General features: G+C 39.6%; 1 protein-coding gene across 3 annotated transcripts in view; it reads right to left on the bottom strand.

Moving 5' to 3' along the window:
- The window catches only part of FMN1 (formin 1), a 296,198-nt gene extending 269,309 nt beyond the window's left edge, over nt 1-26,889 (bottom strand). For all 3 annotated transcript variants that reach the window (XM_057722129.1, XM_057722130.1, XM_057722133.1), the window contains exons 1-2: nt 25,241-26,889; nt 23,737-23,854 (exon numbers count right to left, since the gene is read on the bottom strand). In XM_057722129.1, the coding sequence (XP_057578112.1) occupies nt 23,737-23,854; nt 25,241-26,602 (1,480 nt within the window). In that variant the 5' untranslated portion in view covers nt 26,603-26,889. The remainder of the gene's footprint in view (nt 1-23,736; nt 23,855-25,240) is intronic.
- Nucleotides 26,890-27,894: the final 1,005 nt, after the last annotated feature.

The following is a 27,894-nucleotide window of genomic DNA, read 5'->3' as shown; positions in this document are numbered from 1 at the left end:
ATTCACTCTGTTGTACAGGAGAAACTAACACAACATTGTAAAGCAATTATACTCCAATAAAGATGCAAAAAAAATTTGATAGAAAAAAGAAGATATCTGCAACAACTATCATGTGATGTGATAATATCTGTGACTTCAACTGCTGAATCGGTTCTATTAAGTTATCTAGGTTTGGTGTCTGCTAAAACATGTTAAGTTTCAGTTACAAGGTATTGTTAAAAATAAAAGTAGAATGTTTCCCCATCCAAATTAATAGACCCCTGAATTCTATCCTTGAACTCCTTAGAGGTCCTTAGACCCGAGGTTAAGAACCTCTGACTACATTTCTTCTCAAATCTCCTTTTCTGGCTAACTGCTTAATGGCTGCAGTTACCCAGGCCACACTACACCCATTCTGTACTCAGGGCCTTTGCACTGGTGGTTCCCTTCCCCTGCATTCCCTTTTCTCTTTTTTTTTTTTTTACTTATTTCTTTGCCCAAATGTCACAGTCTTAAGGATTCCTATCCTGACCACACTGTATAAAACTGTAACCAACCCTTCCACTACAATCCCAATGCCTCTCATCTGGCTTTTCTTTTCCATAGCATTCATAGCCATTTAATATACTTTTTATTACTTTACTTCTTTATTATCTCTGGTCACCACTATCATGCTGCCCCCCCCAGAAGGGGGAGCTCTAGGAAGGCTGGAATGGTTTTTTTCTGTCTTGATTCACTGATGTATACCAATGCCTTGAACAAGTCCTGACATGTAGGAGGTGTTCAGGCAGTACTACTTAAATAAATGATGCATTTCAAATAAAATTACTGCTGAATGTCTATTATGTGAATTATTTCCTCTACACACAGTTCCACGTAAGAACACATTATAGGATTATATCCATTCATCATCACTCCATATCCAATATTTCTTTCCATTCATTCCAAAGTGAATCCTCATTTCAGCTCTTAGAAATGTCCCTATATTTACTGAGAGACGGAGCATGGTGTGAGCTGGTGTGAGCTGACACGTCTGTCAGTTTAATGATGCAAAACAGTTGTTCTGGAGCCAACTACCAAGGTTCACATATTGGCATCTCTCTTTACTAGCTTTGTAAAGCCCAAGAAAAGTATACAATTTTTTTCTAAGCTGTAGTAGCCTCTTTAGTAAACTATTAATAATTATCTACCTCATAGCATTACACTAAGGATTATAGCTACTTACTCCATGTATAACATTTAGTTCATTTACATCTGTAAAACACATATTCATTATTAGTTATTATCACTGAGAAATAGAAATACCTTCTTGGAGTACAAGTGGCAGAGTATTCATTTGTGCCATTTATGAGTGTCTGGTATCCCCTCTCTCAAAGGATAATTTTGAACAGATTTCTAAACTGTAAAAGCAATATAAGCATGCCTATGTGTAACAATTAGAATTTAGGAAACAGGAGAATCTTCCCCTCTAAGACACCACTGTTAGCATTTTGCTGTACTTCCTCCTGCTTTTTGCCCTACACATCTTACCAGGGTTGTAACCATTCACATCTAGTTTTTAAAATGACTTTCAACTCTGCAGTAATTGATTTATTTCTGACTCTTATTAAAATTAAGAACCCTGAACAGCCAAAACAATCTTGAGAAAGAAGAACAGAGCTGGAAGAATCATTCGCCCTGACTTCAGACTATACTATAAAGCTACAGTAATCAAAACAGTATGGCACTGGCACAAAAACAGACACACAGATCAATGTAACAGGATTGACAGCCCAGGTATAAACCCACACACTAATGGTCAATTAATCTACAACAAAGGAGACAAGAATGTACAATGGAGAAAAAACCACTTCAATAAGTGGTGTGGGAAAACTGGACAGCTACCTGTAAAAGAATGAAATTAGAACATTCTCTAATATCATATACAAAAATAAACTCAAAATGAATTAAAGACCTAAATGTAAGACTGGATACTATAAAACTCTAAGAGGAAAACATAGGCAGAACACTCTCTGACATTAAACTGCAGATATATATTTTTTAAACTGCCTCCTAGAGTAACTGAAAAATAAACAAATTACACTTAAAAGCTTTTGCACATCAAAGGAAACCATAAACAAAATGAAAAGACAATCTATGAAATGGAAGAAAATATTTGCAAACAATGCACTGACAAGGAATTAATTTCCAAAAATATGCAATTACCTCATACAGCTCCATATCAAAAAGCAAGCACTCCAAGAAAAAAAATGGGCAGAACACCTAAATAGACATTTTTCCAAAGAAAACATACAGATGGCCAATAGGCACATAAAAAGACGCTCAATACTGCTAATTATCAGAGAAATGCAAATCAAAATGTATCACCTCACATTGGTCAGAACGGCCATCATCAAAATGTCACAAATAATGATTACTGGAGAGGGCGTGAAGAAAAAGGAACCCTCCTACACTGCTGGTGGGAATGTAAATTTGTACAGTCACTGTGAATAACAGTATAGGGGTTCCTTAAAAAACTAAAAATAGAGTTACCATATGATCCTGCAACCCCACTTCTGGGCATATATCCAGAAAAGACAGAAACTCTTAACTCGAAAAGATACATGCACCTCAATGTTCACTGCAGTACTATTTACAACTGCCAAGATATGGACGCAATCTAAGTGTCCATCAACAGATGAATGGATAAAGAAGATGTGGTATATATACAATGGAATATTGCTCAGCCATAAGAAAGAATTAAATGATACCATTTGCAGCAACACTGACAGACCTAGAGATTATCATACTAAGTGAAGTAAGTCAGACAAAGACAAATATCACATGATATCACTTACATGTGGAATCTAAAAAAGTGATACAAATGAACTTACTTACAAAACAGAAATAGACTCAAAGACACAGAAAATAAACATAGTTACTAAAGGGGAAGGGGGGGGAGGGATAAATTAGGAATTTGGGATTAACAGATACACATTACTATATATAAAATAGATGAACAACAAGGTCCTACTGCAGAGCACAGGGAACTGTATTCAATATCTTGTAATAACCTATAATGGAAAATAATATGAAAAAGAATGTACATATATATGTATACAACTGAATCAGTTTGCTGTATACGTGAAACTAACACAACATTTTAAATCAACTATACTTAAAAAATAATAATAATAAAATAAAGACATTGATCCACTTTAAAGAAAGAAAAGAAACAAAGCAAGACAAAAACCACACTCCTGTCTCACTGACCTCCCAGAGACCCGGCTCCGAGTTCTGGAAGATCAGCTCATACCTGACACAGAAGCAGGATGGTCCTTCAGGTACAGCACAACAGAACAGAATCTCTTTGTTCCTGGTAATGACAATGACATTCCCACTCTCCTTCAAACACCCTACAGCTGATCTGAGTTTTGGTGAGGTCGGTGAGGAAGGTGTTAGGAGGTCGGAGAGAGAGTCCAGAAGCTTCTTCTCTGAGACTCCAGAAAGATGGGCTGACTCCACAGGTGCAGGGGCGGGAAAGGAGAGGAGCAAGTTGTCTGAGCAGGCTCATACTGTGTCCTTTGTAACCTTAGGCTCCGGTTATAGCCACTGAGAACCAGGCAGAAAGCCACAGGGAAGGGAGCACTGCCATGCCCTCGGGAAAGACAAACTGTACTGACATGTTTTGCAGAAATGAACCTGCCACTTTCACTTTCTTTGGCACACAGAACTACACAGATGTCAGCTATTATCACACACATGGTCATGCCCGGATCAGAGCCAGTGAGCCACAGCTTTAACATGATCACAGGTGATTCTGATGCAGCATTTTTCAAAGTACAAACTAGAATGGTGCTCTTCAAACTTTTGCTCATGTACTCACTACAGTTTTTCTAAAAAATAACATACTCCTCACACATTTTTAAAGTGACATTTGAAATTTGTCACTATAAGTTTAAACAGTTGCAAAAAACAAATTCTGGACAATTTATGAATATTGATCTTAAAAATATAATGATTACTCTTTTAAATGTAGTTAATGGAATCTAATAATACCCTATTTGCCACTCACCATTATCTGTTTAAAAAGACTGTGAACAAACGGCTTATAATTCAGAAATTTTACCTGGTTCCTTTTCATCCTTTTAAACATTTCAGTTTCTTTTTAACAGAATTTATCCCAAAGTAATAGTTTTATGTTTCAGTGCCTATTATTCACCCTCTCATAATTTCCAAGGAATAGAAATGTAAAAATGATTTTTCAAAATTTTCCCTAAACACGAAATTAGTTTTAGGTTTACTTCTGGGCTGAGTTATCAAAATGTTTTATTAGCATCTAACCTATGAAAACATACTGAAGTGTGATAATTATTAAACATTAAAATTTAATTGGAAATGTATCTTATTGGAATGGATAGGATCAATTTTTTTGGTGCTCTAATAAAGGCTTCTCAGATACCATTGTTTGAAATTTCCCTTTCTTTGATACCTTGGAGGTTTTCACACCTGAGCAAGGTAGAGCAAGATCTGGCATAGGTGAGACACTTTCCATTTATATATTGGGTAGATGATCCATTTAAATTAAGAGAGTACTCATGAAAGCCGAGGATCTGGAAGGTAATTTGCTCAAAATTATCCATGCTTCTACCTTACCCCTTGGAGGGTCCTTCTGCATCCCCCCGTTTAAAGACTACTGATCTAGCACTATATCCCAAATACCTGTGCATCTTGTGAAAAAGGCAGATTCATGGACGCTACTCCAGATACGTGAATTAACAGGCTCCCCAGATTACTTTCCCCCAACTAAAGATTGAGAGACAAATTGGAACATAAAACAAACACATAAAATGTTCAATAGTGTACAATTTAAATAAAAATTCAACAATAGGAGACCTATCATAGGCAGTACCTGGTGGCCAAGGGATTCAGAGACGCTCATGAGAGGGTGGGATAGTCACAGGCTTTCTAAAGGAAGCAACGCTGGAACTGGGGGAGGGATGGGTAGAATGTGAAGGAGAAAGAGGGAGAGGTAAGCAGTTCACCAAGTTCACAAGGTAACGTATTGATTTTGTTGACCAGGAAGGATGGTCAAAAGACATCCCTGATGTCCTTAGACAGTGAGTGACTCATCACAGAGACTCCCTGGTGGGATGGCAGTGGGTTTATTGTGCCTGAGGTGTTGCAAACATAATCACTTACTGTTGAAGATAGAAATAGGTTGTTGAGAATATTAATTTAGGTAAATTGGTTTTAGACAACTGGTTTTGTGTGCTTGTTTCAGGCAAACTGACCTAGGGCTGAACATATATTTTACCCATGGATTGGGTAACCCATAAACATAAGGATAACTATATATCACTATGAAGTCACACATTCATTCCAGGCTGGGTAAAAAAAAAAAAAAAAAAAAAAGAGTTCAAATTATTTTTCTTCTAGCAGCCTCGGCAATAGGCTTAGCAAAAGATATAAGCCGTCACTTAAAATGAAACCAAGAGTATCTAGGTTATTTTTCTGATTCCATTATCACTGAGTATCACAAATAAAGACTTTTAAAAATGTATCTGTTCACAAGAAAGTAGAACTCATTGATCACCTCTGTCATCTATCCTCTGAACCACTACGACGACCACTCCAAACTGGTCTTCCTACTTCCCCACAGTAGCCACTCCCCTCCCTGCCAGATCCATTCTCATCCTCAATACCCCTAAAGTAGTCTTACAACACCCACAAAACATTTGGTTTTGTTACTCTCCTGCCTAAAACCTTTCAGTGGCGCCCCCCACTGTCTACAGCCCAAGGTCCTCAGCACAGCACACCATATAGTTTCTCTCTTCCCTGAGACCCGCCCTCCCCCATGTCTACAGGCATGATGCCCTTGCATATCATTCCCCTTGCCGCTAATCTAGCAATCATAATAAACTACCTGCTGTCCTTCAAATAAGCCCTGCTCTGTCTCTCCTCTGCTTGTTTGCTCTACGTTGCCTCCACCTGACTTATCCAGTCTACTATATTCCATGTCTGCTCAAGAGGCCTGTCCTAGTTCCCCCAAACAGGATTGACCATACTCTCCTTTGTGTTCCACGATATGCTACACATTCTTCAATAAGAGCATTAGACCATTTTATTGCACTTTTCTATGTAAATTTCACCTGTCTCCTATACTCCTCTCTGTAACCTACCTACTGCCCCGCCATCAAAAAAAAAAAAAAAAAAAAAGGATGGAATTGCTGGAGTGAAAGGATCTTGCTTCATTCATCTTTGAATTCCAAGCATCTATCAAACTTAGCAGTATATAGTAGATGCTCAGTAAATATTTGCTAAATTAATGCATGAATAGATTATTTGTAATAGTGGAATTAATAATCAATGAATTAGACACTAGTAATGTGCTAGATGTTACTAAATAAGAGTTAGATACGATCTAGAAGCAACAGTAACTCTGATGTCACCGCCATTTACCTGTAACTTCTAAGATTACAACACAAGATAGAATGTCTTCTAACTAAGTCAAGGGAAATCCCCTAGGAGTCGTCCTAGCTGTGCCATGTAACTCAACACACAATAGTGGCTGTCTTTCAAAGTTCATTTCCACTTATATTGATTGGTGTTACACTGAAGAAGGAATCTTAACACTAAGGAAAAAACTGCATCAGAGAACAACACTGGGGGCAGATCTAAAAGCCATTTGGTTGTTGTTTCCATTTTAACAAATCCATTACTGCACTGCAGTCACTGTACATTTTGCTACTTAAAATACAGAAAATATCTCCAGCGTTTCCTTTAGTCTCACTTATCTTGAATTCACAAAATTAAATTACATTTGGCTAAGACTTTTCTTTATTTAAAATGACCAGAAAATCAGCAATCAAATTCAAGCATTTCATCATGATGCAATAGTGCAGAGATGGTTCCACACTAACGAATCTAAAATGTAATTACTGGATAATCAGATTAAAGAAAAGCCCATGAATCACACGGTCATTTCAATAAATATGTCCCGCATACATTAAACTCAAACTACTTTTTGTGATATCAACACTTAGAAGCCCAGATATATACAAAATGTTCCTTAACTTGATAAAGGTTATTGACCAAAAAAATCTCTGACCAACATAATGCTTAACTGGAAAACATTAGAAGGAAGCCTATAAAATAGGGAATAGCCCAAGGAAGTCTACTAATCACCACTTTTCTAGCTTTGTTTTGGAGGCCCTAGGCAGTAGAAAAGGTCTACTAAAAAAAGATAGGTAACGATTTGTGTTTTATTTTCTAGTGTTAAAAACCTGATTAAAAATGGGTAAAGGATATAAAAAACATTAAAAAAAATAAAAAATGGGCAAAGGATGTGAACAGACATTTTTCCATAGAAGATACACCAGTGGCCAACAGGCACCCGAAAAGACACTCAACATCACTAATACTTAGAGAAATGCAAATCAAAACCCAATGAGATACCACACTGATTAGGGTGGCTAATATTAAACAAACAAAAATGCAGAAAATAACAAGTGTTGAAAAGGTGGAGAGGTCTGAACTTGCGCACTGTAGTGGGAATGTATCACTATACATTTAACACCTACGAAAAACAGTACACAGGCTTCTCAAAAAATAAAAAGATAAAATTGCCGTATGATCCAGCAATCCCACATCTGGGTATACACCCAAAGGAATTCAAAGCAGAGTCCTCAAGAATATTTGTACATCCATGGTGACAGCAGCATTACTCCCAGTAGCTCAAAAGTGGAAGCAACCCAAGTGCCTATTGATGGATGAATGGATAAACTAAATGTGGTACAGACCATACTGTGGAATATCATTCAGCCTTAAAAAGGAAGGAAACTCTGATACATGTGACAACATGGATGAATCTTGAGGACATTATACTAAGTGAAATAAGCCAGTCACACAAATATTGTATGAGTCCACTTAGATGAGGTACCTAGAGTAGTCAAATTCATAGAAATAGATAACAGAATGGTGGTTGCCAGAGCTTGGAAAGAGAACAGAAATGAACTGTTGTTTAATATGTTTAGTTTCTGTTGTGCAAGACAAAAAGTTCTGGAGATCTGTTACACAAATATGAATACACTTAACATTACTGAACTCTACTTAAAAATGGCTAACACCTATACACCTACTATGTAAACCATTATGTGCTACATATACAAAGTGTTAATAAATGTTTTGAATGAGTAAAGTGATAAAAACATCATGGTTAAGATGATAATGTTTATGTTATGCATATTTTACAATAAAAAACACAAACTGTCATGTCTACCAAAAAAAAAAAATTCCAAGGCTCTCAGCTGAAAAACTAGAAGAACTAACATGAATATAAAGTCAGAATTAGAAACATGAAAATTGCTGTTATACCAACAAAACTAATTTTAAAACATGAGAAATGAATCCCATTTTTAATCAAATACGCAAAAATTAATTTAAATGGCACAAGCTATAAGAAGAAAACTGTAGAGCTTTACTGAAGAACATAAACAAAACCCTGAATAGCTAGAGAAATAAATTATGTTCCTGGATAGGAAGACTCACTATTGTCAGGCCTCTCATATTGATCTAGGATTTAATATAATTCCAATGGAAATTCCAATCTGATAATTTCATAGATCTTGAGAAACTGACTTGCAAGCTCACATATAAGAGTTTATGTCTACAACTACCCAAACAAAATTTAGAAGGAAAAAAAGAACTGAGGTGATTTGAATTGCCAGACATTAAAATAACTTTAAAACTACATCAACTGCAAAGACATAAAATTGGCACGAGGTCAGGATAAACATAAACAAAAAATATTAAAGGATCTGGAAATAAATCAGCGTACAGAAAGGAATTTATATGTGAGCGTTGGCACTCTATACCTGCAGAGCAAGAACCAACTATTTATTAAATGATTTCAGGGCAAAAGTTATCAATCTGGGAAAGACAAAACTAACAGTAGCTTACATTATTTTCGTGCCACAATAAGCCAGGCACTGTGCTAAGGTCCCTAAATGCATTACTTCATTGCCTACTAAAAACAATTGTTTTACACAAATAAGGAAGCTAAGTATAAATAGGAAATCATCTTGCCCAGTAACTTGCCCAGTAAAAAGTAGTTAACTTGCCTCAGTAACTGCTGAAGGCAAAAATTTGACTCCATGACATTAGATTCCATAACCTAAGCTCCCTACAGCATGCTGCCACCCTTATCACATCTTTATGTATGCCACACACAGAAACACGTCCTAGACTGAATAACAATCTAAACATACATGCATATTAGTTAAACTATACACATTGCTCAACCTTAGGTTAGGGAAGGCTTCCTTAAGACCAACAACAACAACTCCACGAAAGATATAACTACATAAAACATAAAATTTCCATGTAATGAATGACAGCAAAAGGTAAAAGACATGGCAAGCTAAAGACCAGGATTTCAATATATAGAACAAAGGACTAATTTCCTTACTATATGAAAACCTCCTTTCATATCACTAAGAATAGGGACTAATGACCCAATTCACAAAAGGACAAAGAATACAAGCAAGTCACAAAAGAAGATAAAATGAAAATATGTCCAACTATGCTAGTATTGAGAAATACAAATTAAAAACAGTAGCATGCAATTTTTCACTTTAGACTGGCATAAACTAAATGAGTATTGGTGACGTGTGAGTAACAGACATTCTTGTTTTAGTTGAGTATTTAGTGGGTTCAGTATTTTGAGAGGGCAACTGTGCAGTATCTACCAGTGGTTAAAATAGCTAGGAACTCTAACACACAATTCTGCTGCTACCTTATCAAAGTACTCACAGGTACGCACAAAATAGATGTATAATAATTTAATTAAAGTATTGTTTGCAACAGTTGAAAGATTCTGAGTGATTAAAAGGTTCATCAATAAGGAAATAGTTCAAAAAGTTACACTTATTATTTGATTGAAAGAGAGATTCTATCTAACAAAAAAGTCAGAAAATGGAATTTAAAAAAATGTGCACAACCGCATCAAAATTTTAGAATACTTAGGAAGAGATTTAAATTTAATGGAAGTTAAAACCTTCGCAAAGAAAACTAAGCAGAGAAATCAGAAAAGATGATATTCAAATAAGTATTTATGGAAACATACACATATTAGGTTCATGGGATTAAAAACTCATTACTGTAAAAATGTTGATGCACTCAAAACGATAATGTCAAAATTGATAAAGTAATTCCAAAACACATATGGAAATGCAAAGAGAATAACCAAGGTAAAAGGACACGCTTGAGTAGATCATGATATATTAAGAGTTGTGGTCAATAAGACAGTGTTACACTGTTACAAGTTTACATACACCTAGATAATACTGGAACAGAATAGATTGCCCAGGGGAGAAAGGTGGGGTTTAGAATAAATAATTCCAGAAAATTTTAACACAGAAAAAACAAACGTGATCCCCACCTCAATTCGTACACAAAAATCAATGCCCACTATAAGTCTAAATAACAAATGAAGAGCACTAATGCTTTTTTAAGATAATTTAAGGGAATATTTTCATAACTGAGTTAGGAAAGGATTACTTTAATAAGGTTCAAAATACCCTAACCATAGGACAAGACTGAGTATAGTAAAAGTGAGAATTTCTATTCATCAAAAGGCACCATTAAGATAGTGAAAAGCCAATCCACAGAGTAAGAGAAAATACTTCCAAAACAATTAACCAAAGGGCTCATATCTAGCATATAAAATGAACTTCTCTACAAAATAATAAGACAGTCTACTTATTAAAAAATGAATCAGTGAGTTGAACAGGCGCTTTACAAAAGAGGATCATCAACAGTCAATAAGCATGAAAAAGTGCTTGTTTGGGGAAATACCAATTAACAACAGATTGGCTCAAATTAGACCAACCAAACCAATGTTGGCAAAGATGTGAAACGACCAGACCTGTGCCGTTTTGGTGATGGGAGTATAAATTGATACCATCACTTTGGAAGTGTTTTGTATCATCTGCTGACACTGAACACATATACACCCTACGACCGGCAATTCCACTCCCAGGTATATACCAAGGAGAAATGTTTCTTTGTGTACCAAAAGACATGTACAAGAAAATGAACAGCAGAGTCCCTCCCATCAGGAAGCATGCACCAGCCTCCTAGATAGCTTCCTCCACAAGAGAGCAGACAGCAGTATCAAGCAGTATCAGCAGTATTTCGTCTTGTGGAACTGAAAATCACAGCCACAGAAAGATAGAGAAAATGAAAAAGCAGAGCACTTTGTACCAGATGAAGGGACAGGATAAAAACCCAGAAAAACAACTAAGTGAAGAGGAGACAGGCACCCTTCCAGAAAAAGAATTCAGAATAATGATGATGAAGATGATCCAGGACTTTGAAAAAAGACTGGAGGCAAAGATCGAAAAGTTTACCAAAGACCTAGAAGAATTAAAGAACAAACAAACAGAGATATGCAACACAATAACTTAAATGAAAAATACACTAGAAGGAACCAACAGCAGATTAACTGAAGCAGAAGGGCGAATAAGTGACCTGGAAGACAGAATGGTGAAAATCACTGATGCAGAAAAGAATAAGGAAAAAAGAATGAAAAGAACTGAAGACAGCATAAGAGACCTCTGGGACAATGTTAAACGCACCAACGTTCACATTATAGGGGTCCCAGAAGGAGACGAGAGAGAGAAAGGACCCAAGAAAATATTGGAAGAGATTATAGTTGAAAACTTCCCTAACATGGGAAAGGAAATAGCTACCCAAGTCCAGGAAGTGCAGAGAGTCCCAGGCAGGATAAACCCTAGGAGAAATACACCAAGACATATAGTAGTCAAACTGACAAAAATTAAAGACAGAGAAACGTTATTAAAAGTAACAAGGGAAAAATGACAAATAACGTACAAGGGAACTCCCATAAGGGTAACAGCTGATTTCTCAGCAGAAACTCTGCAAGCCAGAAGGGAGTGGCATGATATATTTCAAGTGATGAAAGGGAAGAACCTACAACCAAGAATACTCTACCCAGCAAGGATCTCATTCAGATTCGATGGAGAAGTCAAAAGCTTTACAGACAAGCAACAGCTAAGAGAATTCAGCACCACCAAACCAGCCCTACAACAAATGCTAAAGGAACTTCTCTAAGTGGGAAACATCAGAGAAGAAAAGGACCTACAAAAACAAAAACAAAACAATTAAGAAAATGGTAATAGGAACATACATATCAAACCTTGAATGTAAATGGACTAAATGCACCAACCAAAAGACAAAGACTGGCTGAATGGATACAAAAACAAGCCCCATATATATGCTGTCTACAAGAGACCCACTTCAGACCTAGGGACACATACAGACGGAAAGTGAGGGGATGGAAAAAGATATTCCATGCAAGTGGAAATCAAAAGAAAGCTGGAGTAGCAATAGTCACATCAGATAAAATAGACTTTAAAATAAAAAATGTTACAAGAGACAAGAAAGGACATTACATAAAGATCAAGGGATCCATCCAAGAAGAGGAGATAACAATTATAAATAGATATGCACCCCATATAGGAGCACCTCCATACATAAGGCAAATGCTAACAACTATGAAAGAGGAAATGCAAGGCAGAAATAGACACACAGATGTAGAGAACAAACACATGGACACCAAGTGGGGAAAGCAGGAAGGGTTGAGGGGGGGATGAATTGGGAGATTGGGATACCAAATTGTACACTCTAAATATATGCTGTTTATTGCCTGTTAACTGTATCTCAATAAAAGTTCTAACAAAAAAAAAAAAGAAAGAAAATGAACAGCAACATACTCATAACAGCCCAAAACTGAGGACAACATGGTGGATATACACATTGTGATACATTCACACAATGGTACAGGACAGAGCAATGAAAACACATGGATTACCGGTACATGCTAACATGTTTGGTTCTCACAAGCATAATGTTGAGGGGAAGCAGCCGGACATAAAATGAACCCATTTATGTTAAGTTCAAGAGCACTGAAACTAATCTATAGTGTTAGAAGTCAGGATTGTGGTTTCTTTGGAGAAAAAAAGGCAGCTGTGGTAATAGGAAGGGGGCAAGATGGGGGCTTCTGGGGTGCAGGCAAATTCCTTGATTTGCATGGTGGTTACAAAAGTATGTTCACTTTGTTATAATTCACAGAGCTACACATTTGTGATGAAATAAAAATTTGTACTCTAAGGCAAGTTAAGGAAAATTTACACAATTTTTTTTCTTTGGGCATTGGCCTCCTCGCTCCCTTCCACTGTGCATTGTGTACCTGCATTATGCATTGATCAAGCCTTCCCATCAGCAGAAACACCTGCTCACATAAAAAGCAACATTCTCCCAGCATCAACAAGATTGCTCCTTAGCAGACACCCTTCCTTCTTAACCTTGTAAGCGGCCACGATGACCCATGACCCACTACTCACTCTGTACATATAGATCTGGACTGTGTAAACTGTCAATAATACATCATTTAATGTACAGCCCTATGTCTCAAAAACGTATATAACTGTGCTTTTACCTCTAATGGACAGAACAGTTCTCGGAGATTTCTGAGAGTCTGTTCCGGCTTTTCAAGTCTCAGTTTGACCCAAGTAAAATGTTCCATTTCTTTCTTAGATTAAGTGATTAATTTTTTTCATCGACATCTGTAACATGAGCAATTTTCCACATGTATGTTACACTTCAATATAAACTAATTTTTTAAAAAGCCAATTGTGGGAATTCCCGGGGGGTCCAGTGGTTAGGACTCCATGCTTTCACTGCCATGAGCCCAGGTTCAATCCCTGGTTAGGGAGCTAAGATCCTACAAGCCGCTCGGTGCGGCCAAAATATAAAGTAAGAAAATAATAAAATAGAAAGCTAATTGTGATGCCACTGAACTTCATATATTATCTCATTTTATCTTTACAATAATTATTTTAGGGACTTCCTAGGTGGCGCAGTGGTTAAGAATCCGCCTGCCAATGCAAGGGACATGGGTTCGATCTCTGCCCCAGGAAGATCCCACATGCCTCGGAGCAACCAAACCCATGTACCGCAACTACTGAAGCCTAGGTGCCTACAGGCCATGCTCCGCAACAAGAGAAACCACTGCAATGAGAAGCCTGCGCACCACAATGAAGAGTAGCCCCCGCTCACCTCAACTAGAGAAAGCCCGTGTGCAGCAATGAAGGCCCAACACAGCCAATAAATAAATAAATAAAAATTTTTAAAATATTATTTTAAATTATCATCACTGTCCTTTTTTATAAAGGGGGATACCAACTCTGGTCACAGCTGGTTCATGGCAGAGCCAAGCTTCAGACCCAAGTCTATTGGATGCCCAAACCCATGAAACCCAAAGTAAAGGAAATTCCAAAGTTAAGCATGTCCCTAAGACTTCCCTGGTTCAATTTTCCTCTCTCTCTGAGACAGTCTTCTACTTTTCCCATCTTATGTTCCCATTCTTCATCTGGGGAGAAATGCTCAACAGTTTAACTACTGAAACTTTGTCTTTAGTTGTTTCTCAGAAATACAGTCATTTGTCCTTCCTACCAAAGAGGAAAACATTTATAATGTTCCAGCCACTGTCTCTGGTGGAGGGATCTGAAGGAGTGAGTGCCCTTCCTTTCACAGTAAAGGCAGACCCGAGGAAGGACGTCAAGGGGTTGCAAGTGAGAAGGTGTGGTGGGGGGTAGGAAGGGGGGGTGTTGACTCTGGAACGTAGAGTGGCTGCTTGGTGGAGGAACCCAAGAACAAGCACTGGGCAGCTGGTGATGGGTGAAGATTCGAGGGAGGGAAGGAAAACGGGGCCACCTGGATAGAGATTTGGAGGAAGAAAAAGACTGAAAGGAGGTGTTTGTGAAAATGTGGCATGGGATATGGCATATCAAATTTCAGCCTCATCTCCCCAAAAGAAGCTTCAAAGTGGATTTTAGTCCTTGTTTTACATAAAACTACTGAAATACACAACCATTAAAATAAAAATACTTGTTTATGTACCTCCTAAAATCAAATAACATGTGCACCCTGAACTTCAGCACACAAATTGGGCTCAGCGATGAGCCCCACCTGAACTTTGCAAGAATCCACAAACGAGAAGCATTTTTATCTGCTGTACATTGCTTAAGTGAGCCTCGACAGCATTAAAGAGACCACTAAAATTCCCCTTTCTATTTTTATGAGCCAAAAAGCAGCATGAAATGACCCAGTCAATTTCTGTGGATGTCTCTGGTGAGTTGGTATGGTACTCATATACTCTCCTTTATTATTCAGATAGACTCACTGCAGTCCCATAATTCTTTGTTTTTTAATAATCAGCATAATTCTTAAATATTCCTGTTTCTGTGTGCTTTCCTTGGTGGAGCTGTAATTGCTGGTATATTGGCAGAAAAAAAAAATCCATCACTCTCCAATGCCCCTCCCCACAACTTCTCTTTCAACTGTCATTTCAACTCTCTTATTAATTACATGTATCTTTCAGTAAGTCATAATCTCTCTGGCTCTCATTTATAAAATGAATAGGATGAATGACATAATTTCTAAGATGCTTGCAGCTCTAAATTTTTAATCTTCTAAAATTTCAGATTCTATATTTTAATCTCTTGCTTCTAGTCCCCTGAGCTAAAGACCTTTACTAATATTTCCTGAAATACAACATACGATTCCTGAGTCGCTGATCCACATTTTGGGATTCCCTTTGCTTAATTCAAGCCTTAGTTCCCATGTGTGTTGGGGAAGTCACTCTTCCTCCCCCACAGCTCCCAGATATACAGTAAGTAGAAGCCTGACACACTCGTGTCACCTCTGGTTTCCCAGAACAAGATGCAAGGTTTTCCTGGTCTTTAATCTGTATAGCTTCCAATTTCTGGGCCATCACCACAACTCTATGCAAGTGATGGTAACATGCCACAAGGTCCTATGAAATACACAATGAACAAACCCATTGCCTAGACCGTGAAAGAAGAGACTTAGGATAACCTGTCTAGACGTATAACATTAAAGGGAAATCCATTCATGGCTAATGCAGCCTGTTAGCTATGACTGAAGAAGTTTTTAAAAGTACTGCAGGCCAATAAAATATTCCAAGATATTTATAGCTCTCCTTGGCTGGCGAGGCAAGGATGTCTGACTCACCAGGAAGGGTGGCAGACAGCTCTATCACTCTATAACCAAGGGAACCCGAGTTAGAAACAAACCACAAAGTAGGTGGATCTTTACTGAGCTGAGGGATAGGTTATCTAAAATACTCCAAATAGGGATGCTCCTGAGCTACTCCAAGGTTCTGGGTGGCGTGAATAAGCCCCAAGAGATGCCACACACACTGACAGCTTGCCCACTCACAGTTACCGTGACGCCTGAGGCTAGGTTCTCTTTACTACAAAAGCCATGGTGCTCACCCCATGTGCCAGCCCCCAGCCCCAGGCCAACCCTGAGGTCCAGCCAGTGGAGGGAAGGGCTCTTCCTGGTGCACGCTGAAAGAGAAACCAAATACGCACAGTTCATTTTGTTTCAGAAAACATGAGAGCTTTCCCTCTTTGTCCTTTTTTCTCCTTTTTTCCCATGGGTAATTAAGTCATTGCCAGTTTCTCAAATGGTACCATTTTAATCTCACAAGCATTAGCTTCATTTTCTTTCAGGATGCTGAGGCACACATCGTGATGGTATATATATTTTTTTAATTATTATTATTTTTTAAGCTCTTTATTGGAATATAATTGCTTTACACTCTTGTACCAGCTTTTGAGGTACACCAAAGTCAATCAGCTGTATTTATACACATATTCCCATATCCCCTCCCTCCCGCAACTCCCCCCCACCCTCCCTGTCCTGGCCCTCTAAGACATGACCCATCATTGAGTTGATCTCCCTTTGTTATACAGCAACTTCCCATTAGCTATCTATTTTACAGTTGGTAGTGTATCTAAGTCTATGCTACTCTCTCACTTCGTCCCAGCTTCCCCTTCACCACCCCCCCAATCCCGTGTCCTCCAGTCCGTTCTCTGTATCTGCATCCTTATTCTTGCCCTGTTACTGGGTTCATCAGTACCATTTTTTTTTTTTTTTTTTTTTTTTTTAGATTCCGTATATATGAGTTAGCATACAGTATTTGTTTTTCTCTTTCTGGCTTACTTCACTCTGTATGACAGACTCTAGGTCTACCCACCTCATTACATATAGCTCCATTTTATTCCTTTTTATGGCTGAGTAAAATTCCATTGTATATATGTGCCACATCTGCTTTATCCATTCATCTCTTGATGGGCATTTAGGTTGCTTCCATGTCCTGGCTATTGTAAATAGTGCTGCAATAAACATTATGGTACATGTTGCTTTTTGGACTATGGTTTTCTCTGGGTATATGCCCAGGAGTGGGATTGCTGGATCATATGTTAGTTCTATTTTTAGTTTTTTAAGGAACCTCCAAACTGTTTTCCATAGTGGCTGTACCAACTTACATTCCCACCAACAGTGCAGAAGAGTTCCCTTTTCTACACACCCTCTCCAACATTTATTGTTTCTAGATGTTTTGATGATGGCCATTCTGACCGGTGTGAGGTGATACCTCATTGTGGCTTTGACTTGCATTTCTCTAATGATTAGTGATGTTGAGCATCTTTTCATGTGTTTGTTGGCCATCTGTATGTCTTCTTTGGAGAAATGTCTATTTAGGTCTTCTGCCCATTTGTGGATTCGGTTACTTGCTTTTTTGGTATTAAGCTGAGTGAGCTGCTTATATATTTTGGAGATTAATCCTTTGTTGCTTCGTTGGCAAGTATTTTCTCCCATTCTGAGGGATGTCTTCTTGTCTTGTTTATGGTTTCTTTCGCTGCGCAAAAGCTTAAGTTTCATTACGTCCCATTTGTTGATTCTCGATTTTATTTCCATTATTCTAGGAGGTGGGTCAAAAAGGATCTTGCTTTGACGTATGTCATAGAGTGTTCTGACTATGTTTTCCTCTAGGAGTTTTATAGTGTCTGGCCTTACATTTAAGTCTTTAATTATCATTAGGCTTTTAACGGAGCCTCAGAACACTAAGAATCACTAACCAGAGTAAAACTGAGGGACGGACCCCTGAGATCAGTTGGTCCAAATGTGCCCTTCACTCAGTCCAGCCCTGACCTCAGGAGGGAAATCTACAGAGCATCGAGCATGCGTGAGTCACTAGATTCTAAAGAATGCATTTGACTTTTAGGAAAAATAAATCACAATATACAATTTCATATCATGTATTTTTTTAAATAATATGACTGGTAATACATTTAGAAAAAATATAAGATATGTCGTATATCTATGTATTTAGTTTATTAAATCAGAAAAGAATGAACAGTTTTATAAGATATGTTTCTGGGTAGAAATACTAAGCAGTTTAAAGATCTCAATTCTTATTCCCACCTTCACATCAATTAATAAATTAATGCAACTCTAATAAAAGTCTCAAAGTAATCCTTTTGAAACTTGACCAAGTAAGCTAAAGTTTTCTGGAAGAATAAATAAGAGGAAAGCTAAAAAAATATATATTTTTAAAAAGATGCTTGAGAACTTGAACAGATTCTGAAATGTATTATAATGCTGCAATAATAAGATACTGGTACAAAATACAAATACAAAGAGAACAGAAAGCCCAAGACAGTCCTAAACTTATCATGGAGAGGAATAATTACTCCAGGAGCCTGTTGTACAATTATATACTTAGAAAAACAGAAATTGTATTAGTGCTCTACCTCAGGCTAGGCACTGAAATAAGTTTTCAACATAAATGGAAAAAAGAAGAGAAGGAAGGACGAGGTGGAAAGAAATCACTTAAGAAATTTAAACATGTAGCTGATCTTTAAATAGGGGAGGTCCTCTTAAGCCAAAAGAAAAGTTGTACAATAAAATGAGGGTAGATTTAACTACATAAATATTTAAAACTTCTATACATCAGAAAATACAAGTAAAATAAAAAGCAAATAAGAGGGAAAAACACTTTCAGTGTTTTAAAAGTACTGATTTCATACTGAATAACTTTAGATAAAAAATTAATACGCACCAAAAACATGAAAAAGGAATGTACACTTATATCTAGCAATTCCACAAGGAATTTATTCTAATTAAAGAAAAACACCAATGAACAAAAATATTTATGGCATTATTATTTTCATTACTAAACACAACTTGAAAAAAATGAAATCTCTAAATATAATTATTGTTCAAATGTAGTAAAAATCAAACATAGCCACATTTTCAAGTGTAAAAAGCCGTCTGTACAGTGTGATAAAAAATTAAGCATTAAGTTCACATAGGCCTATCATAATTCAAAATGATAGCAATGATTTATCTATGAAACACATTACAGAGAGTTTGGTTTGCTCTGTTATATTTCTGGATATTTCCAAAGCTATTTTATTTTGTAATAATGGGAAACATTGAAAGCATATGGAAGATTTTCTGAGATCAGTAAACAAAGCCTTTACACTAAGGTGAAGTTTGATGTGCCGGAGCAAGGCTCCAAATGATAGTCATCATATTTTCTATGAACTGACTGGAGTAGAAAACATAACCCTCCCACAGGATACAAAGCAGGCCTTTTTCTTCGTGTCCTTGTAGCAGAGCCCTGTGTGGTCAGGTGTAACGGGGTACTTCTGTGCCAATTCTTCACATAGACTGATGGGCTTTAGAACCTTCTTTCACCTAGAGTCAGTTGGCAGTGTAACTGTGCTGAGTATCTTCTATTTGCCTCCCAGATCTACTCTCCCCATTTCTGGACCTGTTTCTGGGCCCTGCTGCCTGGCCTAAAGTGGCTCCCAGTCCTCTGACTTCTCTTTGGGTTTGGCCAAGGGAAGCCATGGCAGGAGACCAGCGAGCAGGAGAAGAAAGTCAGGGCATTTATGCCCTCAGCTCCCTTCCCCCCGTCAGGTCACAGTGGATTGGCTGCATCCCTCCACTGACGGCCACGGCTCCTGTGAGGCAGCCCCCTCTACACCATTCAGCCTCCCTCTGACCTTCTGGTTTTCCCAGTAGCTTCTCCTGGCCCTGCCACTTCAGTCTAGGGCTGTAAACACCTCCCCTGATTACCAGCCTCAGAGAGCTGCTTCATCTCTCTCTGCTTTTCCCAAACTCTGTCCACAGCTTTGTAAATAGTCTCTAACCAACTCTCAATCAAATCATCCTCACCTGATTCCTGACAGGACCACAGCTGATACAGTAATAGTATATATAATTCTCCAAAGAGAAAATAAATATGGTGAAGTGCATTTATTTCTCACAAAACAAAAAGAAAAAAGTGACCTAATATGGTTTAGAAGATTCTTTCCTTCAAGTTTGAGATAAAAGTTTAAGCCCATGTTATCTCTATGATTTGAGTATTCTGTGATACCTAGATCCTTATAATTTCCAGTCCTTTTTTTTTTTTTTTTTTTTAAAGACTTTGGGCATGTTCCTAACCCTTGTATAACCTCACCATGTACAGGACAGCATGTTAGAGGATGAACAGAAGGGATCACTGGTCCTCTGTTTCTCATGAGCCAAACTGCTTTCGCAGCATTAAATTTAAAAGTAGACATTTACATTTTTCTTAGGTTCCCCTTGTCTTGTTTCACAGCACACCTTTTCACTTGGCTGTGATTGGGTTTTACTTAGTCCCAGGCTTCACGAGGTTATCAAGTTTACTCCATTCAGATGTTTCTGGTCTGCAGCACAGGAAGGTGGCAGGGACTCCACGTGAGTTGATTAACCATTTAAGGATGTGACGAGCCCACTAAAAGATTCTTCCTAAAAAAGCAAAACTATCCCACAAGCTTGTTTCGAGAGCAAGCTCCTGTACTCAGAGGAAAGAAATTCTGAGAAGAATATGGAGTCTGTCACTCAGATTATCCCCAGCTCAATGCCAAGGGATGGGGGGAAATACGCTTTTCACTCACAATTGCTGTGAGGCATCTCAAACACAAAGCGGAAGTGCACTGATAATAACATATGAAAGAACGGCACAGGATGGGGGAGAAAGTGATTCTTCCTCATTAGAGCAGAGCAATTCAAACACAGTGCAAGTGAATACCTTCCCCCCACTCCCCAGGTGGTAGAGGTCAGCTCTAACACCTGTGCAAGTCCCTCGAGTGACTGCTCTGATGAGCACTAGTGCCTCTCAACTGGCACACCACCTAGGCTCTGAGAGCTCACAGACTGGCAGTGGAAGTGCCCTTGATGCTGGACACAGTGTCATCAGAATGGCATCAGAGGCTCTAGTAGGAGCCAAAGGCTTTAGTTGCCAGGGGAGTTGGTTGCAGCGTCAGCAGCTGTAGATGATGCTGATGGCTTTGGCAGTGGCAGGGGAGAGCATCCTTGGCAGTGGGCACCAGCACCAATGGTCAGCTACCCTCACATGGCTAAGAGAACTCCAGAAGCTATAGTTTAAAGACAGCTTCCCTTAGATCAGCTCTTTCTTTTTATCCTTGAACAAAAGTGAGTTTACAGTATTAGGGGATCTGCTAAGCGCTCAGAAAAAGATCACCGAACACAGGGAAACACAGGGAACACAGGGAAACACAAGCAGTGGCACATCCAAAGCAGCTAAGGGCAGCACAAGGACAGTGAGAGACTCAGTGAAAACCACCATCTCTTTGCCAGCTCTGCCAAGGGCTGGGCTTTGATGTCAACAGCACAGAACTCCAACAGCACACTCGAAATATGAATACCCATGCTCTCCCATTTTGCTAATTTAATGAATTACACATGCCACGAAAAATGAAGAGCACTGACGATGTCAACGCGTAAGATTTCAAATACCTTGAAATATCTGGGATCTAATTTTTCTATCTTCGTGCTTCCTACAGAGTGGCAATTTTTATCTACTTCCCTAAAGGCAGGGAAACCAGTGGAAATACCACAAAATGTGTTAAGTTAAAAGCCAAATGCCTATAAGATGTCAGATTTCTTAACACAGAGCTTAAGAAAATCACAAGGAAAATGTTAACTTCCTCAAGATTAGCAATAAATGACAAGGCAACCATATGCTGGTTGAGTAATGGGGTAAAAAGAAGTTTCCTGCAGACACGGGTTATTATCTTCGATACCGCTCCCCAGCCCCTGGCAAAGTGTATCAGCAGAGTAATTAGTGCTACCAGACTCTCAAGAAAATAAGCACCAGACCACGGTAAGAAAGCCACAGGACTGCCACCCGTGGGAACTGGCTGGGGACCTAAGTGTCTTCTTCAGAAACAGCCAGCCTTCTCTCTGTCGCAAGCTGTCATGCTATCAGAATGCACCCAAGAGAATTGTCATTCATTGATTCCTCCCTCCTTTTTCCCCCAACTCATCCAAGACCTTAGATAACTCTGAGAACACACATTTCATGCCAAAAAAAAAGAGACTGGGAATGCTACTGACTTTGAATGGAATTACACTGCAAAGTAATGACAGCACTCCTCTAAGCTTCTGGAAACAGAAGCAAAGACTAAGGAATCTCTGTAGAGTATAAACGTCCCCAAATACGACTTGAAGTAAATTGAAAAGCCGTTTACGACATTGCCTTCTCTACTCAGCAAAAGCTCACTGTCACAGAGAAGACTGCCACCCCAACATAAACTAGGAATAAGAACATACAAGACTTTGGTTTTTCATTAAAGTGAACTTCAGGACTTTTCAGTGTTCAAACTGTGACAGATCACAGGAAAGACAACTTGGTAGGTGGTTCAATATTGCAGCCATAAGCACTCCGATTTTGGAAAGTTCAAACGTAGGCAAGAAGAATGAAAGAGCTCTATACATTTTCACCAAGGCTGTTATAGCTTTCTTTCTATAAGTCAAGCAGGTCAGTAAAAAATGTCATGAAGTAGCTGATGTGTTGGGGTAGTCAGAAGTTTGTAATTGTGTAAACAGAGGCTAAAGCAATCAGGCTGTAGAACTGAGATTCATCTGGTTCTCACTGATTGTAATTTTAACATCTTTCAAAAAAAAACCTGTGTATTACTAAAGCATCCAAACTTTGAGCCACTATGTCATCAACCAATAGGAACTAAAAGAAGTATTTTTGTATAACCATACAGACTGGTAATACACATGCATACCTAAGACAACCAGCAAAATATGAGCCTGTATAATTAGCCTTCAAACATCAGGAAGAAGACAAAGAGGTTTCATCAGAGATACATACAGACACACATATATACAATTAAGATATATCCTCTTCTCACTTTTTTTTAAAATTTTATATGAACCCTTCACTTAAAGAGTAAAGATATCTAGATTCCCATTCTATTTAAATATATTCAAGCAAAGCTCCTGGGAAGGTTTCCAGGGAGTTAGATTGCTTTGAAATTGGCCATGCATTAAATAAAGCTTTGTCTAACAAAAGGGCAAGAGTAACTGATATGGTATCTGTACGTTCACTCTGCACAAGGTTCCTGTAGCTCAGAAGCATTAATCAAAAGACAAAGAACAAATCAGATTACAGCTCTGGAGACTTGTACTCTACCTCTGCCAGCAACCCTGCCAGCTCACACAACATTATAGGAGGGCCAACCACCTGCTTATGAGGAATCTGTAATCTATCTTCTCCATTAGTTCCCCCAAGGTTCTCCTCCTTTACACATGTGCTCCCCTTCATTCATTCCACTGCATTCACCTTTCATCTCTAAGAGATTCATTACTGATAAGTGTGCAACGGTCCACTTTAACAGCAAAACCAAAAAGAAAAGGCTTCAGCATTACATTTTATAATGAAACAAAAACTTAAATTCTGTGAGTCTACTGAGCTAGAACTAAAAGTCACTGCAGTAAGAGATTCATTCCTGGGTACCTGGCTTCTTTTCACATTACCTGCTTCAGTGTACTTCAATCCCACTTTTTCTTCTGTGTCTTTTGTCTTTGGGGGTGGCCAGACAGCTTGGAGTCTGCCAGGAGTCCTATCATCCTGCTCAGTGGGGCTGTGTTCAGGCTGTTGAAAAAGTGGGCAAAGAAATGAGTAAGTTAAATGAAATGCGGCGAGAGCCAATTAATCCCTGAGAACAAACGCGCTAACTCTAAAATTAATTTTAAAGGCCAGCTGCACATTGCTCTCATTCACTGTAACTGAGACATCTCACTACAAAATGATCCTTTTCTGGAAATGTAAAATGATTGGTTGGGGTGGAAAAAGAAACAACTCAAGGCCAACTATTACACAACCCTCAATAAATGATTTTTAGCATATAACTTTTTTTTTAAATCACAAATACACCTTGATCTGAAGATACAAATACATTATAATTAGGTACATTTATAGGGATGTTTACAAATATGTCCCAAATGACTCCAGGGTTATTTATAATATAAAAACTAGGTTTTCATTTTCCATGAATATTAGCTGTAGGCCAAGATACACTTCTCTAAGATGTTCACGTTGAGCAATTCTCTTTTTTCTTTCCCATACACACAAAAAAATGAAAGAGATGGCTTTCACATTCAAGCTACTTTTATAGGGGTTGATTTTTACAGCTAGGAAAATGTTATGTTGTATTTAGTTTTTAACTGTAACCTAAGATAATTTTTCCAAAGACCTTCAAATTTAACGTTTTAACTGATATATGAGGGAATGATAACTGCATGCAAAATTGATACTACGTAAGAAACTCTATTCATTGTTCTTAGGAACTTTTAAGATCCACTGGGCAACCGCTTGCTAGTCCTTACAAATTACCTGAATAATTTTTTTAATAATAGTAACAGCTTTCACTGATTAAATGGTTACTATGTGCTAACTTCATTTAATCTTCGCAACAACCAAATAAGATAAATGTTATTTTCTTCATTTAGCTGATCAAGGTCACCCAGCCAGTAACTGGCTTAGAATTAAAGCTCAAGTCTCATACTAACCCAGTGCTCAATCAGGATGCCTCACAACCAACACAGAACATTTTAATCACATCACAAACACGTATTCGCCAATTGGCAGACTTTCAAAGGAAAAATACAGTTTTCACAGAGGTATAATTAAGTGGGGAGGAAATCTGGGCTATAGTTCCATATTGCATTGATTCCGCATGCTGCTTGGTTTTTAGCAGCACATTTACTGTTAATGTTTAACCTCAGAGTGACAGTTTCACTTTCTGACCTGCACATCTTTACTTATACCTCTCTTACAACCACCCAGAAAAACAGGGAAGAAAGAAAACACTTCTGTCCAGTTCCATACTCCTTACAAGGACAACTTGATTCTAATCATCTTTCACTTAGAAGAGGGTCACTAAGAGTAGGTATATGAGATTCTCTGTGATAGGAAACCTGAAAAGAAATATAGCAGCATCACATTTTATGACAAAACCCAAAATCCAATGCTACGTACGCTTTTGTAATCCAAGGGGCCTTCCGCTGGCCTTGACCTTGACCGCTCAAACACAGCTCTTAGAGACTCCTTCTCATGCCTCATCTTGCGCTTGAGGGCTTCCAGCTCAGACGTGTCAGCTGTGGTCCCCTTTCTGGGGGGACGGATGAACAAGGCTTTAAAGGCCTCCAAAGCAGTCTCTGGCGGCTTTGGCTTAATCTCTCCTCCCAGGGTTTGGGCTTCTCCAGCGCTGCTCTCGCTCTCCTGGGGGGCACTGAAGCCCATCTCTTCCCCCCTGGGCTGTTCAGGGTCTTCCACCTTCGGTTCAGCTTTGGGGACGTCAATGTTGAGCAGCTGAGAGAGCTGCTCCAGGAGAGTGGGAGTGGCCTTCGGGTCATTTGTTTTCTCTGCTGTCTTCACTGTCTGAGGCCCTGCCTGTGCTAGGGACCTCTGGACAGGCTGGGTCAACTTGAGCAAAGCCAGGTCCCCATCCTTTGGTTTAATTTCAGTGATGGTCTCCCCACCCTCGGCTGTGGCTCCCTTCTTCAGCACACGAAGCCCACTAAAAAAAGCTGGAAGCTGGAAGGACTTCTCTACGGGGACTTCTTTTTTAGAAGAGGCGTTCTCGGTGACACCAACACTTGAGTTTTGGTCTGCTACCACAGGTAGAACTTTGGAACCTTCTTCTCCAGCTTGTGGCTGGCCGGGGCCGTGCTCTGTCTGAAGACCACCATCATCAGGTTCCGATTTGCAACTTGTCTGCTGTGGAGTCCTTTGAGGACCTTCTCCGCTGAGCTCTGCATTATTCCTTTCTCCAATGGCAACATTTTCCCTCCCATCTCCTGGCTTTTCTTGGGGCTCCTCAGATGGCTCAGGTAACACAACACCAGGGGACTTTGGACCATTGGTGTTGCTTCTCTCTTCTGGCTCCTGGCCTCCATCATCAGAGTCAGAATCACTGGTGGTATTCACCAGGGTCCCACGAACCACAATAACATTGTCTTTGCTCACACTCAAAGCAGCCAGTGGAAGAAGCTCCTGACCAGGCAGAGAAATCCCTGCCTCTGCTTCTCCCCGGCTTCCCTCCAACTCTGTCTCTGTCTCCACCCTGGTAGTCTTCCCATCATTTCCGAGGTCAGGTGGAACCTGAGCCTCTGCCTCCCGCGGATCCGAGCCGCTGCTGGGCTCCACCACTAAACTGCGGAAGCCTTTCAGCACCGCATCTTCGTCTTCAGGCTTCACAGATTCCAATTTACTCGTAAACCCAAACAGGGATTTCATAGAGAATTTGGTCAGGATCGACTGGGCCAGGTCAAGTCCGGCTCCGGGTTGCTCTGGTTCCGAGCCATCACTGCCATTCAGAGTGTTACCAACGTCCTCCATGTCCCAGCAGTGCCCTGGGTGGCAGCTCTGACTTTGGTTACCTTCCCCTGCTCTCTCAGTTTCTCCACTCCATCGGCTCTTAACTTCCAGGACGGGGAGCAACAGGACCCGCCGCTGGGACTCAGACGCGCAGCGCGCACACTTGGCCCTGCTCTGGTCCCTCCCGAACCCTCCTTCCGGTTTGCGCGGTGATGGGCGCCGGGGCAACTGTAACAAGTCCGCGGAGCTTTCTGCCCAGAAGCAGCCGAGGCTGCGCACCTTACTACACACGGACTGGGGAGGCTGCTCCTCTGGGACTTCCGTATTTATTCCCGGGGACAAAAGGCTTTTTGTTGTAGGGAAAGTCAGCCTGCCCCCACTCATCCCAGCCCAGGACTTCACCACGAGCTCCGCCCCAGTGCCGGCCGCTCTCCTGGTCTCTTTCAACTTCCTCATTGGTGAGCAGGCGAGGCTCCAGAAAGTGCTGAGCGGGCAAGCTGATCCTGACAGCCTTCAACCACCCCCACCCCCTCCCCCCTCCCCCGGAGCAGCCCAAGAAATTCAAAAATGAATCAGCAGAAAATAATTGAAATACTTCTTACGGGCTCCCTTTTGGCATCTAAATCACAGTCGGAAGCCTGTGCCATCCAGGCCAAAAAACAACAAAAAAACTAGCAGCGCGCACAAACCAACAGCCGCTTACAAAGCCTGAGGCAAAGAAATAAAAGTAAGGAAAGCGATAGATCATTTCAAAACGCCTAGAACTCTCAAAAGCACTTAATTTACTGCCCTTGAAGCTCTTTTTTTTTTTTTTTTTTTTTAAGTGCTTTCTTCCACTTCCCTGCAGGTTTCATCTGGAATGCAGATTTTAGCTGCCTGAGCCAGGGAAGGAAAACCAACACGACTGGTTTCAGATTACTGCTGTCTTAGCTCTGCCCTGGTGTCTCACTGCTCTACAAACAGCTACTTAGGCAAGCACACCCACCACGCCCACTGTCCACCAGCCTTAGGGTGGCAGAGTAAACAGCCCCAGCCTGGCAGGAATGATTACTCTCCACACTCTCTGTGCCAACCTTGGGCTTCTCAAGCAGCTCTGACTTCCTGGCTTCCTTAGGAATCCTGCTGGCCAAAGGACACCTCTCTGAGCTTCAGCCATGCAACCTACAAATTGAAACCTGGCATGATACAAAGTAACACACAACCTACCTTGTTAGGCAATGCAATTCATTAAAGGTCCCCAAGGAGCCACATTCCCCTAAAGGGAAAAACATCTGAAAGGTCTCTATCAGGTCTCTGTCACAGACCCAGTTTGC

The sequence above is a fragment of the Hippopotamus amphibius genome, chromosome 2 (assembly GCF_030028045.1).
Source record: "Hippopotamus amphibius kiboko isolate mHipAmp2 chromosome 2, mHipAmp2.hap2, whole genome shotgun sequence".
NCBI classification, from domain to species: domain Eukaryota; kingdom Metazoa; phylum Chordata; class Mammalia; order Artiodactyla; family Hippopotamidae; genus Hippopotamus; species Hippopotamus amphibius.
This window is presented reverse-complemented; position numbering and strand designations above follow the sequence as displayed.